Source organism: Corticium candelabrum, chromosome 22 (assembly GCF_963422355.1).
Source record: "Corticium candelabrum chromosome 22, ooCorCand1.1, whole genome shotgun sequence".
Lineage (NCBI taxonomy): Eukaryota > Metazoa > Porifera > Homoscleromorpha > Homosclerophorida > Plakinidae > Corticium > Corticium candelabrum.
In genome coordinates, this window is record NC_085106.1 from 3,104,568 (window position 1) to 3,120,273 (window position 15,706).

A 15,706-nucleotide genomic window follows, 5' to 3' on the forward strand; every position below is an offset into this window, starting at 1 on the left:
CGAATAGGTAGAGTTGCTTGTGCCCACTGACTGTCTGTAATGTCATGGCACCTGACCAATCTTTGGAACGTACCTCTAGTAAGTTGATCATGAAGGCATGCAGCATTGTTTAGCAGACTAGGAAACACTGTCCTGGCAACATGATTCATACGTGACACATGGCAATATCTGAGCAGCAGCATTCCTGATTGAGGATCGTCTAAGGACACAAGTTCATTGCAAAGATTCTGGCCTGACCTGGCAATTTCCAAACAGGACTCCTTGATGTAATCTGGATGACCAATAGGCGATCCTAAGATATGCGTGCCAGAGGTAACCACTCGAAAAGACTGAGCTAGCTTTGAGGCAGTGGTTTGATCATTGCAGAACATTTCACATTTTTCTATAGCAACTGTGAGACCAATTTGTTGCAAGTCGGATGTCATGTCATCCAGGCCTGAAAGAACACCATCCAAAGGACCAACAAGAAATATGTCATCAAGATATGCGAGAACTTGGATTGTAGGATGTTTCCGTTGGACATCCAAAATGAATGGATGTAATGTGACAGAAAATAATGCCGGACCAAGAGGGTCACCTTGATGAACTCCTTCTTGAGATGTCAAGAGGTGTGTGTCATGTCCACCATTGAAAACAAGTGGACCAAACCCATAGTACATTTGATGTACATGATGGTAGATATCAGGAAAAACCTTTGCAACCTCGGGCAGTAGATGAGCTCTTTCAACTGAATTAAAGGCATTCTTGATATCTGTCTTTAGTAGGACCCAATCAGGGTGAGACTCCAGTAGCAGACTGATGTGATGGATCAAAAGCTCTGATCCACCATCAACTGCAACTCCATGTTGCAGGGGAGAAAAGAAAATGGTGAATGACTCTTTCTTCTGTTGACAAATAACTTTGGCAGTGAGGCGTCGCAGGCACTCACCAACAGCAATTGGCCTCACATCACCATTAGCTTTGGGAAGAGCAATTAAGCGTGACGCTGAGAGGAGCTTGACTATATCATCAGGAATGGATCCTGTCGCAACGAAATTGCAGAGAGACAGAAAGTTGTGTGCTGTGCCAGTCTTGCTAGCTAATGCTTTAAAATGTTCATACTTCCACCCTGAAGGACCAGATCCCGATCCTCTTGGTAACTTGGACAGGGTAGAAAAGAACGTTGATGGCAAAAGATTGATGGAACTAGATACAGGAACATCATGGGAGCTGGGCACTTCTTTAACTCGGACAGGGTGCTTTAAAGCCAACTTATCAACAACATCTGCAGAAGTGGGAGCAAGACCAGGGCTAGTTAACAGTTTGGCTGCCCGAGATAATTCACCACACCTAACCAATTGAAGAGCGGCTTTGTGCCGTTTGTTCAAGGAATCAGTCGCTCTGTTGGAAGAATTGGTAGATGAGGTTATTTTCAGGCATAAAAGCTGACTCCATTGAAACTTTAGGAAAAGCTGAAACTTTGCTCTAGCCTGTCTGATAGCTGATGAGCCTCCTCTAGTGTGACAGAGAACCATCCTAGGGATAGAAAGGAATAGCTTCCATCCAGCCTCGTCACTGGGATCTTTCAATATCCTCTTCAGTGCCAGATCACAACAGTCCTGAAACATGCTTTTTAAAGAAGGGGCGATCTCTCCAACCGTTTGAGGAACCGGAGTACACAGCAGCTGCTCAACAGAAATATCCCGGATGAAAAGCCACGCCAGGTCTTCGGAGAAAGAATCATTCACGGAGACCGGCTTGACTCCAGAGATAGATTCATCACCAATGGTGGTCAGCTCAGATAGAGAAGCGGTGCATGACACGGCAGCAGTAAGATCCGCATTCCGCATGGTGGGTGTGACCACGTGACAGCTGGCCGAATCCGAAAGGTCGACGTTGTTGACAGACTTGGCCTTTCTCCGTTCAGGACACTTGGATTTGTGTTGAGCAAGTTTTGAGAACCACTTGTTGCAGAACTCACACTGATGCAAATGAAGGCGGTCAACAAACTCCGACGGCAAACACGACGAATCATGGACTTCACGGATATGACTCAAAACACGCCGGATAGTTCCAGACATATGGCAGTACGGAAAGGGACATTCTTCTCCTTGAGACATTGAGTGTACCAGCTACCTTTCAAAGGCAATCCAGACAAGCGCTCAATCAACCGTAACAGCCATCCACATCCGTCTGTTTGTCTGTCTGTCTATTTGTCTGTCAAATTTTCATATATTTTTATACATCAAAGCTAATACAGGTGAAACTTAAGTAACAGCTAATGAACAACAAGTGTCACAACTACAATTACAATTACACAAATAACAACTAGCATTAAAAAGCTCTCCTACGGAGCCTACAAACCGAAATTTAGTTTACTGAATTGAAAGTTGAACAACATCTAAACTCTGGTCAGTATTCTGTCCATATGTTACTCTGATCATCTTTCTAGCCAACACCGAGGCATTGCAATGCTGAAGTTGTACTGACAAGCGTCTTCTCCAATGTGTTTTAAAATCTGAGGGATTGTTTCTTCCTTCTTCATCTCTATATTTGTCTGTCTGTTTGTCTGTCTGTCTGTCTGTCTATTTGTCTGTGTGTTTGTCTGTCTGTTTGTCTGTCTGTCTGTCTGTCTGTTGGTAGGTCTGTTTGTTTGTCTGTTTATGTTTTTGTCTGTTGTGTGCTTGCTTTTTTGTCATTGTGTCTCTTTATCTGTTTTATTAGTTTGTTTGTGTATGTGTTTGTTTATTTTTTGTCTGTTTATGTGTTTGTCCATTGTTTGTTTCTTTTTGTCTGTATCTGTATTAGTTTGTTTGTTTGTTTGTTTGTGTGTTTGTTCATTCATGATTGTTTATTTGTTTATGTTGTGGTCTGCTCATTTGTTTGTTTGTCTACTTTGTTGGTCCATCCGTTTGTTTATCTGTCTGCTCATTTGTTTGTCTGTGTATCTGCATATGTCCCCATCTGTCTGTCTGTTCATTAATTTGTGTGTGTGTGTGTGTGTGTGTGTGTGTGTGTGTGTGTGTGTGTGTGTGTGTTTGTGAGTGTGTGTGTTTGTGAGTGTGTGTGTGTGTGTGTGTGTGTGTGTGTGTGTGTGTGTGTGTTTGTTTGTGAGTGTGTGTGTGTGTGTGTGTGTGAATGTGTTTGTGAGTGTGTGTGTTTGTGTGTGTGTGGGTGTGTGTGTGTGTGTGTGTGTTTGTACATGCGTGCGTGTGTTTGTGTGTGTGTGTATGTGTGTGTGTTTGTACATGCATGCGTGTGTTTGTGTGTGTGTGTGCATGCGTGCGTACGCACGTGTTTGACTGTCTCCTCCCTCTTTCCTTATATTGCCTTCATGCATATAGATGTCTACAAGGAACGACGTCATTGTCATGGAACTGTGTGCTGGTGGTAGCTTATACAACGTGCTCGAGAAACCAGAGAACTACTACGGCCTCGAAGAATCCGAATATCTTCGCTTTCTGAGAGACTTCAGTAAGCATACTGAGAATTTTTAAATTGTGCTTCTGTTGTTACATAATCTACAAAAATCTGTTGTTTAGTTGCCGGAATTAAGCATTTACGAGGGCTAGCTATCATACATCGAGACTTGAAACCTGGAAATATCATGCGAGCTGTTAACGAGGATGGAAGGTATTATAGTCCTGTGACACTAGAGAAGTAATGAAACTAGGTGTAGTTGATCATAAAACTAATGTTGCAATTTAAAGGTTATTTTTGAAAATGAAGGCAGACATCAGATCTAATCACGTTTTGCCTTCTATTCCGATTTAGTTTATGTGCGATGATGCAACTTTCAGAGTTCTAGCCAGAGTCGGTAATGCCGGCCGGCTGGAGGGCCTAAACTATAATTGTTCCGGCCAGAGAGCCGGCAAAATGTTGGCTGTATCTCAAATTATTGTTGTGTGCAGCAAAGTGATCGATCAGTAGGTATGAGTATTTCTTTCCAAAGAAGACTGTAGACAAAGTAGTGTGTACTATATACTCCGCTGTTAGCACAAAACTAGCAAATATTGCATTGATGCCTTGGGACACTTTCCATTTGTATTGACCTGGCAGTGCTCCAGGATAGTCTCTTGCACAGCTGTAGGAGTGCCCGTTATAAATATCTTTACTGTTAATTGTGTTAACGCAAATGGTGTCAGGTATCATTATAAGAACATCCAGAGTTACAGAGTACTGACAATGAAGTAAATGTGTAACACCTTAGCTAACTGAAATAGCAGTGTAAAGATCATTTAATGATTAGCGGTTGCAGGAAACTTGATATGCAGACCCCTTATCTCTAAAATTATTCAGCTTCCTCCAAGTGTGAATTCATTTACTCATTTTAGGATTATACCATGGAGGGCCATCTTTTTTGTCTGGAAATAAATATATTTAATCAACAGGAAATGGTACAAATTAAAATATATTGTTATTAAGCTGCAGTGTGTGGTCAGTGATTATCCGGTTGCCCGCTGTCACAATTTTCTGGCTAGAACTCTGACTTTGTGTTAGTTGCATCAAGTGATTGCGATCTGAATGCAACCATCTTTATGCCATACTTCCACGCATTTAGCTGCATGCCTGTTTAAGCCAGGGATTACCAGGAATTACCAGGAATTACCAGAATGCCAGTGGCAGAAAGAGAGGTGATTTGACCAACCTCCCTATAGGCTGGACCCATAGATCTATGCTGCATTTGTTCTTAGATATTGGTTAAACTAACAAATGCACACTAAGACGTATACTTTTTCATCGAGACGTAGTATATTATCAACCCTATAATGTTTGATTTTCTCTGTCTTCATCCTCCTCTTCTTCATCATCTTCCTTATCTGTCAGCCCTTTGTGTTCACTGTTTTTCTGCTTGTTCAAATCCAATTCTGTACGCACTGACAAGACACTCCACATTCCATGGTGACTTCCATTTTGTTTCCACCGAGCTCGTCGTACTTGCGTAGTACTGCTAGCTTGTTCAACTGTGATTTTTTTGCCAACTGCGAAGATTCATTCTTGATACTTTCTGGCTGTTCGACTTTTCTCTTTTCTAGCTTGGCTTTGGGGGAAGCTGCATTCTCTACGAATCGAATTACGGCATGTGTGCAGTAGAATTACCACACGTGTAGTTGCTCCCTTGCCATTACCGGCACTCCCTCATGTTATAACGGCATGCTGGTATCGTTACCAGAGTCTGACAAGCAAGTTTCTGGTCCTTGCTTATACCGGCGTGCAGCTAAGTGCACGGAAATAGTGTTTAGAGCTAGGGCACATTCCACTAGCACTTAAACCAGTTTAGCAACAGCAAATAGTAATTGGTCCGGCCTAATGTGCGCTAGTAGGCATGGCCATTTAACTCGCGAGTGTAATTTTAAAATTTTAGTTTACTTGATGATTGAGCGGTACAGTATAGTAACGCAAATAAAAAATAGAATAAGAAATTGGAAAGACGGTGTTTAGTTTGTTACAACTAAAATGTTAAACAATTCACACAGTAACATTTGTCACATATAAATTAGTTATTTAATTAGGTTTTCTTACACCGGAAGTTGATGCGATTCAGCGTCTGTAGAAAGTGCACTATTTGAATGTTGGAGGCCGGAGTGCTGTCTACGCCTATGTTTAAGCTAAACTGGTTAGGTTTAACTGCCATGTGACAGTAGGGTGCTTGCTTATAGCCTCGTCCCTAGATTCACGTGAGCCTGGCAGTGTCTGCTTTCTTACTACACTTTCAGCCTCTCGGCTACTTGCTCAGATGGCTGCTCACGTTTTGACTATTTTGCTGGTAGATATAGGATTGTCTTGAAAAGATGTAAGGGTCATTAACTGGAGAGAAATCAGCAGCTACCGCCCTTTTCTGCTCCTCATGTGCGCGTTAAGAGGAGCTGTGCAAGAGACTATCTTCCAGCATACTGGTATATATTACCTAATTCATAAAATGGTTCTTGAACAATTACTCTCGTTTACCAACAGTTACTGTAATACATGGCTACGCAATGACCTCAGGGCAGTGTCAAGTTAAGATGCTATAATTTACCTTTGTTTTGACTATAAATATATTAGTTATTTAATCACCCTTGGTCCTATATTTTCAACAGTAAGTTTTGAATCGTGCAATCTTTGACTGCCGGAAGTACACTTTTTGAAAGATGAATTGACCAGAATCGGTCCAGACTGGCTCCTACGGCCCTGTGACCAGGAATAGGTGATGATGCTGTTTTGAGACGCGGCTTGAGACCACTGAATTAGGAAAGAACGTCGCTCTCTGTAAACTAAAATGAGATTCACAACCTTCTTATTGATAATCCAGGAGTTTGTTGTGAACAACATTGCTCTGCCATTAGAGGGAACCGCCCAGGAAATGTGTGCCATCTGTTTAGCACTACTGTTTTGGAAACATTGGTTTACTTGCTTTTTGTAGCTACACGTACAAACTGACTGATTTTGGAGCTGCAAGAGAACTTCTACCAGATGAGAATTTTCACTCAATATATGGCACAGAAGAGTATCTGGTGTGTGTGTGTGTGTGTGCGCACGCGTGCGCACGTGTGTGTGTGTGTGTGTGTGTGTGTGTGTGTGCGTGTGCGTGCGTGCATGTGTGTGTGCATGCATGTGTGTGTGTGTGTGTGTGTGTGTGTGTGTGTGTGTGTGTGTGTGTGTGTGTGCTGTAGCTCAATTGGTTAGAGAGTGTATTTGGAGAATGAAAACATCCGGGACCTTGCAGGGTTGCAGGTTCAAGTCACAGTGATGACAAGCTATGGCATAATTTCTTGAAACTTACACATAATTGCTTCTCTCAACTCAGGAGTATAAATGAGTACCTGGTCATTGACTGGGGTGGACATGATTGCTGGCTTGGCAGTAACATCATGCAGCAGGCGGGTACTTGTGGGCCTTGGTGTCCAGTCCCAGAGCTGCGCCATTGTCACTGCACCCGAATGACTCTGGCCAAGCTCCAGGTGGATAGTAGCGCTGGCCCTAAGCCTCCACGTAGCACATGGAGGTCCTGTCTCTAGAGGCAGGAGGAGCTATCTCCGCAACTGACCTTAAGGTTGACGTCATTCACGAATGACGTGGAAGGCTTGACATTTGTCCATGTGTGTGTGTGTGTGTGTGTGTGTGTGTGTGCGCCGGTTGGTCCTAGGACCAGCATTATTGTTCAGTTTCATAAATGCATATCTTTCTAATTGCGGCTGTAATCAACGAAGACATCTAATGTGTAGCGTGGTAGTGATCTGCTGTATATCAAAGAGTACAGTACAGAAATGACGACTTGTAGTGCGCTCTTCACACATAATCCTGTGCCTGCATGTTGTGGTTTGGATTCTGTGCCTGTCAACGGCGTTAACAACACCTAGCGCCTTCTAGTAGCAGATCTAGAGCCGTTTGTTCTAATTTACAAACCGATGCTTCAACATCTACACTAGCCAGCTGCATGCTCAACGACTTCATGATCACGTCTACAAGTCTTGCGGGGAATTCACAATGAAGTTCTGTCATGATTTCGCAGCAAGTCACATCGAATCCGCGACAAGTCACAGAGGATGCACGCATCACGAATTTTCATTGCAAATTTGCGGTTATGCACGACGACTAGCAGCGACTCGCAGTGGATTTGTGGCGATCAGATACATGCTGATTGCATCCACGGCTCCATTAGTAGAAGAAAGTGTTTTATAGCGTCCCATACGTGTTATCTACTAACACACATGATAAATCCTTAGCTACAGTAAACACAAAGGTAGCCCTGTGATGTGACACGATGTTCTAGCATGACATGTCTTTGTCGTTCCTTTACTATAGTTGTAATTGGAAAAGTATGCATTTATGAAACTGAACACTAATGCTGGTCCTAGGACCAACCGCAATATATTGAGAAGAGGCGGTACCATCCCAGACCCGTGGAGGACGATTTTGAATCAGCGCTACACGGGTCTGGGAGGCCGAGGCTAGGGTGTGTGTGTGTGTGTGCACGTGTGTGTGTGGTGTGTGTGTGTGTGTGTGTGTGTGTGTGTGTGTGTGTGTGTGTGTGTGTGTGTGCATGTCATTTTCTGTTTGGCAACACTGTGACTGTTATATGCTTGACAAGATTGTGTACATGTAATTGTACTATGATGTTTGGTAGCCTCCCGAGATGTATGAATATGCTGTAATGAGAGTAAATAGACAGCAGAAGTTTGACTCAACAGTAACTGCAAATATGGTTTTGCTGTGTTAGTAAACAGTTGCATAGTGTGTATGTATGTAGGTGGACCTTTGGAGCATTGGAGTGACAATGTACCATGCTGCAACGGGCAGTCTTCCATTTCGGCCATTTGGTGGGAGAAGCAACAAAGAAACAATGTGAGTGTGTGTGTGTGTGTGTGTGTGTGTGTGTGTGTGTGTGTGTGTGTGTGTGTGTGTGTGTGTGTGTGTGTTTATGTTTTATCCATCTAGTCACTTTGCTTCGGGTTAGGTATTGACGACCCAATGAAGGTAATAAAAACAATGTTGAATTTAAAAGGATAGTGATCAAAATTATGTGACACACATGGCACTTTTCTTATGTCATGGACGTGCAGTCACTTTCTGAATCACACACATAGTCACTTTACAATATTTTATTCAAGTCTTTCCTCTTGTTTGTGTGTTCACTGACTCATTTCTATGTGTCAATCAGTTCTATATGTTATAATAACTGTTTACTATTGATGTTGTCTTATGGCTTACCTTCTTCATTAGACTGAATTTATGGCAACAAGCACTGTAGACAAATTAAGGGTCTCCCAATAATCGAGTTAATTAATCACACCAACTAGTCTAGTATAAAATTTCTGGTGAAGTTTGGTTGCTATTAATTTGTTAAGTCATACGGAACAGTGAGATGATGATTACAATAACTGTTGAGTGTGGATGTTGTTTATTTTGTACAGGAATTTTATGTAATTGATTGAGTTCTGTGTAACTGTAGGCATGCGATTATCTCTAAGAAGCAATATGGTGTAATATCAGGAATTCAACGAAAAGAGGGAGGCGAGATTGAGTGGAGCAAAAAGCTACCACAGACTGTTCAAATTAGCCCGTTAGATTTGATCAATTGAATGTGATGTTTTGATAGTCCAATTGAGTGTGTCTGTTGTATGTGTTTTCAGTTCAATTGCTGCTGAGCTTGAGGAAGTACTGAAGGATGTCTTAGAGAATGACAAGAGTAGAACAATGTCGTTTGACTTGTTTATTCGTGTATGTGAGGCAATTGTTTCTAAGCGGGTAAGATGAACAAGGTGTGAGCTATTGATTGGTGACAGAAAGCACACACAGAAACAGACAGACAGATGGATGGACAGACACACACACAGACTGAAACAGACGGACAGACAAAAACAGACGGACAGACAAAAACAGACGGACAGACAGACAGACATACAGATGGACAGAGTTTTAGTTTGGTAGAGATTTGTGCGATTGGGACAGTAGAGTTGCTTAGTTGTGTTAAATGTAGATTTGAATGTTGAAAATATGGTATTGGACAGGCAGACAGACAGACAGTTCAAGCAAAAACAATGTAACAACATTAAGATTAGAACAGATGACATTAAAAACTAAAAATTAAAGATTTCAATGTCAATAAAGGAATGATCGTGTTTTGTAATTCTAGTGCATTCATGTATTCTCTATGAGTAACTCAATGACTAATCGTATCTACATAAGCACAACTGCAACGTTAGTCTATACATTTCATGTTATCACTTGGAGAGAGTTAATATCATTACAACTGGTTAGATTTCAAGAGTTTTGTACAAGAGTGGAAATGCATACCGGCGTTCCTGTGAACGAGCAAGAGTTCTTCTTCAACTACAGTCCATTGAAAGGCACAGATTACCCATCTGTGTCGGCATTTCCTGAAACAGAGGTTTGCTAATAATATTGCAGTTCTAACTGCAGATGATCAGTATATTATTGTATAGGCAGAGAATCCTTTAATACTATTTGGAGGTCAATTTTTAAGGTCGACTGCATTGAAATGCTTGTACTTACGTAAGTGGACATGTGGCTGGATTTTCGACTGATTGTGAGTCAGCTGCTTGATTTGATAGCTAACATTCCTTCGTCAAGTGTGTCTTCACATGTTGATCTTACTGCCGATGATCATATGGCAAAGGTCAGTCATCATACACGACATGTTTATAACAGATTAGTTGTGTGTGTATTAACTGTTATGTGTTTGTTTCTAATAATTTTTGCTCATTGGATTTTTAGAGATTTTTGTGTATGTGAATGTTGGTGTGTGTGTGTGTGTGTGTGTGTGTGTGTGTGTGTGTGTGTGTGTGTGTGTGTGTGTGTGTGTGTGTGTGTGTGTGTGTGTGTGTGTGTGTGTGTGTGTGTGTGTGTCACTGTGTCACTGTGTGTGTGCCTATTTACTTGTGTGGTTTATACATTTGTAAAGTGTGTACTATCATCAAGTCGTGTGATCGTAGAGCTTTCTTGCTTTGTGTCATCAGTTGAAGCGTGTAACACAACAGATATACCAGATCTGCAGATTGATTGCAGTCTCATGTGAGACCATCAGGTCAGTGACATAATGCCTAGAGATTGTACAACCATGCCAGTACAGTAGTACAGTAGAAAGTGATCTAGATGGCCAAAGTTGACATCAAAACAAGGCCTTCGCATGTGCTAGGGTTACAGTAGTGTGTCAGTTAATGGATGGACGGATGGATGGATGGACAGCTGGCCAATTGGAATACAGTGCATATGCTCATGTTAATTGTCAGCGCACTGTACACATTTAAGGTGGATAGCAGTTGAGGGTTTTGCACTTTAGTGTTTCTTCATTTTAGTAGAGTACACTTAAACTTCCCTAATCCGGACAGGATGGGACCAGCTGCTACCTGGATTGTAGAAATGTCCGGAAGATAGAAATAGCTAACGTGTGTTATATTCTTGGAATCCCAGACCATTTTAATGTAAGGTTTTTTGTGAACGTTGTACCGGGTCTGCATACAGTATGCGTGTAGAGTACACACTTGTACTACACTGTATTGTACATGTGTACTTTGTACTACAGTTACATACGTTACGTATGTGTTCTCTTACGCACTGGCACGTGATAGTCAAGACAGCTTGAGAATTGAGTGTTTATATGAGGAGTTTCTTGCCAAAGTGCTGACCCTTGGAGTCTCAAGACCTAATATGCGCTGGAAAAAGCGTCTGGTCTAGGGAGGTGTCCGGATCTTGAAGGTCCAGATTAGGGAGGTTTGAGTGTACTACATTAGCAACTGCATAACAAAGTGACAATAAGCACTACGGCTAGTACAACGTTGCAGTACTAAGTAGTTTTTTACAACTACCGTTTACGAATTGTTCTCTGACCTTGGAGTAAGAGAGGGCGGACGTGAGGACAAACAAGGAAACTTGCTTTGTCACCATAGTTACAGGACTATCGCATTATCAGGCAGCGTTAACATCAGTGGCACCCAGCAACTGTGCAGATATCTGGTACCAGAACACACTGCAATGCAATTCTGTTTAAAGGTTTTCGGATTGATTAGCCTAGTCAGTATTTTTGACAGAGATGGTTGTTAATTGTAAGTGAGAGATAACTATGAGTTTATCAGGCACAGTCAGTCCACGTTTGTCCCTCAGGTTTTTGTCGGACTAAACTTGACTGTCAGATTATCGATAACAAATACACAGTGACCATGTAAATTGGTTGCTTGTGAACTGTTATTGACATGCTGACGACTTCCATATTTGTAAACCATTTGCCAATTTACATGCTTGTGCAACTTAAAGTCTGTTCACGCTGACTTCTCCCTCAGTAAATCCTGAATAACTTTTGACAGCAAGGTCCTAGAGACACGTTTAACACATCATTTTAGAGCTCATGGTCATGCCGTTCTTTGGGTGTGCATTGACAAGCTTGGGGGAGGAGGAGAGAAGTCAAAGTGGACAGACTTTAGTACTGACAAAGTGGGTATGTGTTAGTGTACTTACTGATGTTGACAGCGATGCTTTTGTGTATAGCCGACAGATACAACATAAATGGTTAATGTTAGAGCAGCAGTCAGAATTAGTCAGTGCAAAATGCAAAGCAGTTCAAGTGAAGTACGACAGCTTGTTGGAAAGGCAAGTTTACACACACGCACACATGCACGCACACACACACACATGCACACACACACACACACACACACACACACACACACACACACAATCATTGAACATTAGCTGATATTGCTAATTTCTATCTGTTACAGACATGACACAGAACTGCGCATGTTGCGTGTTATGTTTAGCAGAATCTCTCACGGTAATCTTGCATATTGCTTCACGTCAATTGTTTTGCAACAATCACTGTTCTATTCAGACATTTCGGTTGACGAGCGACATCTTACGGAAACTGCAAATTCAAAGAAGTTGCAACGAAGGAGGGTAAGTTGTGTGATTGTTGATGTATTTCGGTTTCTTAGTATGGATAGTTGTTGCAGCTGGATGAATGTTATCAGCACAGCGGGCCTGAACGAGAAGGATCGCCACGTATGCTGTGTGAGAGCTGGAAGGAGGGCTATCTGCCACACTTCAGGGGACTAGACAAATGGTTGGTCCATGATGGTTAACACCACTAGTAGTACATTGAGTTGTAAGCAGCACACACACACACACACACACACACACACACACACACACACACACACACACACACACAAACACAAACACACTTATCAGACAAATAGCTTGAGCCTAAGAGGTCACTCAAAGTGACTTTCGAAGCTCAACACTTGTTATGGTCACCAAGTACCTGAGCCTAAGAGGCCAGTCAAGCTGATGTTGGAAGCTCAACACATCATCACAAACCCATCCAGTTTACAATCGGACATCAGACAACTCACTTGAGCCAAAGACGTTAGTCAAGTTGACGTTGCAACTTGGGTAGAGGTTCATGCAATGTTGGGTCCAGACTGGCCTGAATAAGACCCATCCCCTGGCATGCACCTCAAACAAGGGAGGGAGGGAGGGATATCAAGGGAGCTACAAACTGTACATACTCTGTCCAGACAATGCAATATTCTCAGTCATTTGTATAAATACACAGCTAATCAGTTTGCTATGCATAACATTACCAGATTGCTGTAGTAATCTACTCCTGATGTTACCTACATTTACTACGCAAACTGACCAGTCATGTTGTACTGTGAAGTAATGTTAATGTGTTACTTGAATTGGTTGTGATTGTTAGTGATGCTCGGGTAGATCACCTTCTAAAAGGTGTGGGAGAAATCCGTGAGATGTTTCACAAAGAAAGACGGCAAGGACGTGCGTCGAAAGTTTTGTCTTATTTGCTATCTGATGAGGCATCATTGCATTGTATTGTAGGCATTTCGTTTCATGATGAACACAGTCATACGTTTGAGAAGTGAGCTGATTACGGGTCTTTCGTTACCCAAGTCGTGAAACGCTATGGTGTAGATGGCCACGTGACATATGGTCACGTAACACATGACTGACTCAATGGCTCGCTCCGACCAAATAAATTACGAAATTTGTTATTAGTTTTATGTAACCAGTTGTTTTGCTTTTCGTTAATTAGCTAAACTGTCCGACTGACTGTGAGTCACATATCTTATCCCATGTGTAGGACACGGTTACAAGAAATGTGTAGGCACATGCGGACCAAAGCCAGTGACTGCATCAGAATTCGAGGATTTCTTCATGATCAACTTGCAACATGGGCCAGGTGTGTGTGTGTGTGTGTGTGTGTGTGTGTGTGTGTGTGTGTGTGTGTGTGTGTGTGTGTGTGTGTGTGTGTGTACACTATGTTTGTGACTTTGTGTGGTTTGGGTGGATGTAAACACGTTTCTGTTGTCAGGAGAGTCTCCAGTCATCGTCTTCATGTCTCTCAAATGCACAAAGATCAGGATGCGAAACTCGCAGCATTTGAGAAGCTTGAGAAAGAATTGACTGATGTAAGTCAAGTGTTGGAATAACGATGGTGTCATTACATTTGGATCGTTCTCTGGCAGTGGCAAGATATGTTTGAGAGAAGCACAAAAAAGTTGGTTGCAATTGCAGAGAGCAAGACGAGTGAGGAAGACAGTGAGAAATCACTTTATGCAAGCACAAGTCTGATGTCAGAGCTTGCATCTTCGTAAGTATCATGTTATGGTGGTAATTGCTGTAAAATAAGACATACAAAATAAGACATTAGTAATGTTTGTGAGCATATTCGCATAGGACCTTTCTAGAAACAGATAGAATGGAAGGACTTGCGAGTGTGTTCGATTGGGCACCTTTCCTTTTCTCAGTAGAATGAATAGTTTCCCAAACCTTTCCGGAAACGGATAGACAGGAAAGGTATTTACTCTGTTCAATTGGTAACTTTCTGTTTCTGAAAAAGGATACCCGGTAAAGCTGATAGACTTTCTGACCTATCCTACTATTAGTATGGATAGAAAGGATAGAAAAAGCACATAGACATCTTGCGTCTCCATTTGCTTTGACCTTCCAAATCAATGCTCTCACTTAGCTTAGCTTTTCCAGATCATTATTGTGTTTAGTCTGGATTGCTTGCGCAAAAGTTTCAAAGAGTGGCAGCTGATTTCTCATGTTTGGCAGAAAAACTCCTGAAGAGTTAGTAGAGATTATAACAGGTGGAAAAGTAGATGAAATGGGTATGACAAAGAACACGTACACTTGGGAATTCTGACACAAAGTCTCTTAGACGGCAAATTTGCCGAAAGTTTAGAAATCCTTCTTTCATAATAAAAGAAGAAATATGGGAGTCAGTTGCAGCTAGAAGGCATGAGATGTCATTTCCTGTTACTACTCTACCATATTGTCATTGTGTTCTCTAGTCAATAATTTTGCAATTTTTTATTTAGAAAGGACGGTATGCATGCTCATAGCTCTGTTAGCGCCTCATTTATCTCGTTTCGGAAAGGTTGTGTTCGATTGGTAAACGTGCCCTGTCCCTTTCCACTCTACGCCTTATATATAGAATTACTAGTTTGCATGAATAACTTGCAGTAGCATTATGGTTGTTTGATTCTAGACTGATTCTAGAGAGACTGGCGTTGTCCTGTAAGGACGCGCTTTGATTAAAAAATTATAATGAGTATCCAAATAGGGCTATTCAATAATCCAGTGATCAGCAACAAAGTTTGTTTAGGATCAAGGAGCTTAAACGAGTCCAAAGGAACAACTACCAGGAGTTGAGTGTACAAGCGTCTCTTTTGAAAGATCTGGATGAAAGGTGAGCTGTGTTGGGTACACGGATGCTGACTGTATTGCACTCACAATCACATGTAGTACACTGAGGGTCGAAAGTATAAAAGAAACAGAAGAAACGACGATGAAGACAGTGACAGCAGTTGATGAAATCTAGTCAAGGCATCAGTGTATAGGAGTATTGAGTTTACAGAGCTTGTACAATGTTTTGATTGTTTATATTTTTACATACTAAAGTGTATATGACACACGTAATGTGAAAATTTGTATGTCACGTACTGTAAACGTTGGCTGATGTGGCACTGTTTATATGGGAACAGAGGGATGAACTAAAACTGTTTATTACCTGAGGTGTGAAACGTATGGCCAGTCACGTCCGCCTCTGTGCATGTGCTCATTGTCACGGAGCAGATGCTGCCAATTATCTTAGTGTTACAGTGATGCATAGATTATTAGTGTTGCTATGACAACAATACAACACAAGCTGTTACTACAGTAGTCTCCCATTTGCAGCCACCTCACTAAAGGCCATCAAGTTTGG

General features: G+C 41.8%; 1 protein-coding gene across 2 annotated transcripts in view; it reads left to right on the forward strand.

The window, feature by feature from the left end:
* The window catches only part of LOC134197233 (serine/threonine-protein kinase TBK1-like), a 19,227-nt gene extending 3,807 nt beyond the window's left edge, over positions 1-15,420 (forward strand). Inside the window, exons 3-25 of one of the 2 annotated variants that reach the window (XM_062666519.1) lie at positions 3,324-3,453; positions 3,522-3,612; positions 6,383-6,473; positions 8,087-8,149; positions 8,210-8,304; positions 8,912-9,022; positions 9,093-9,207; positions 9,596-9,660; positions 9,721-9,850; positions 9,906-9,975; positions 10,035-10,099; positions 10,416-10,507; positions 11,965-12,066; positions 12,198-12,250; positions 12,308-12,372; positions 12,429-12,538; positions 13,178-13,254; positions 13,315-13,354; positions 13,577-13,675; positions 13,808-13,904; positions 13,962-14,086; positions 15,107-15,190; positions 15,247-15,420. In XM_062666519.1, coding sequence (XP_062522503.1) covers positions 3,324-3,453; positions 3,522-3,612; positions 6,383-6,473; positions 8,087-8,149; positions 8,210-8,304; positions 8,912-9,022; positions 9,093-9,207; positions 9,596-9,660; positions 9,721-9,850; positions 9,906-9,975; positions 10,035-10,099; positions 10,416-10,507; positions 11,965-12,066; positions 12,198-12,250; positions 12,308-12,372; positions 12,429-12,538; positions 13,178-13,254; positions 13,315-13,354; positions 13,577-13,675; positions 13,808-13,904; positions 13,962-14,086; positions 15,107-15,190; positions 15,247-15,322 — 2,046 coding nt within the window. In that variant the 3' untranslated portion in view covers positions 15,323-15,420. Of the gene's footprint in view, positions 1-3,323; positions 3,454-3,521; positions 3,613-6,382; positions 6,474-8,086; positions 8,150-8,209; positions 8,305-8,911; positions 9,023-9,092; positions 9,208-9,595; positions 9,661-9,720; positions 9,851-9,905; positions 9,976-10,034; positions 10,100-10,415; positions 10,508-11,964; positions 12,067-12,197; positions 12,251-12,307; positions 12,373-12,428; positions 12,539-13,177; positions 13,255-13,314; positions 13,355-13,407; positions 13,676-13,807; positions 13,905-13,961; positions 14,087-15,106; positions 15,191-15,246 lie in introns of those variants that run through there. The other variant, XR_009972610.1, reaches the window with a different exon arrangement.
* Positions 15,421-15,706: the final 286 nt, after the last annotated feature.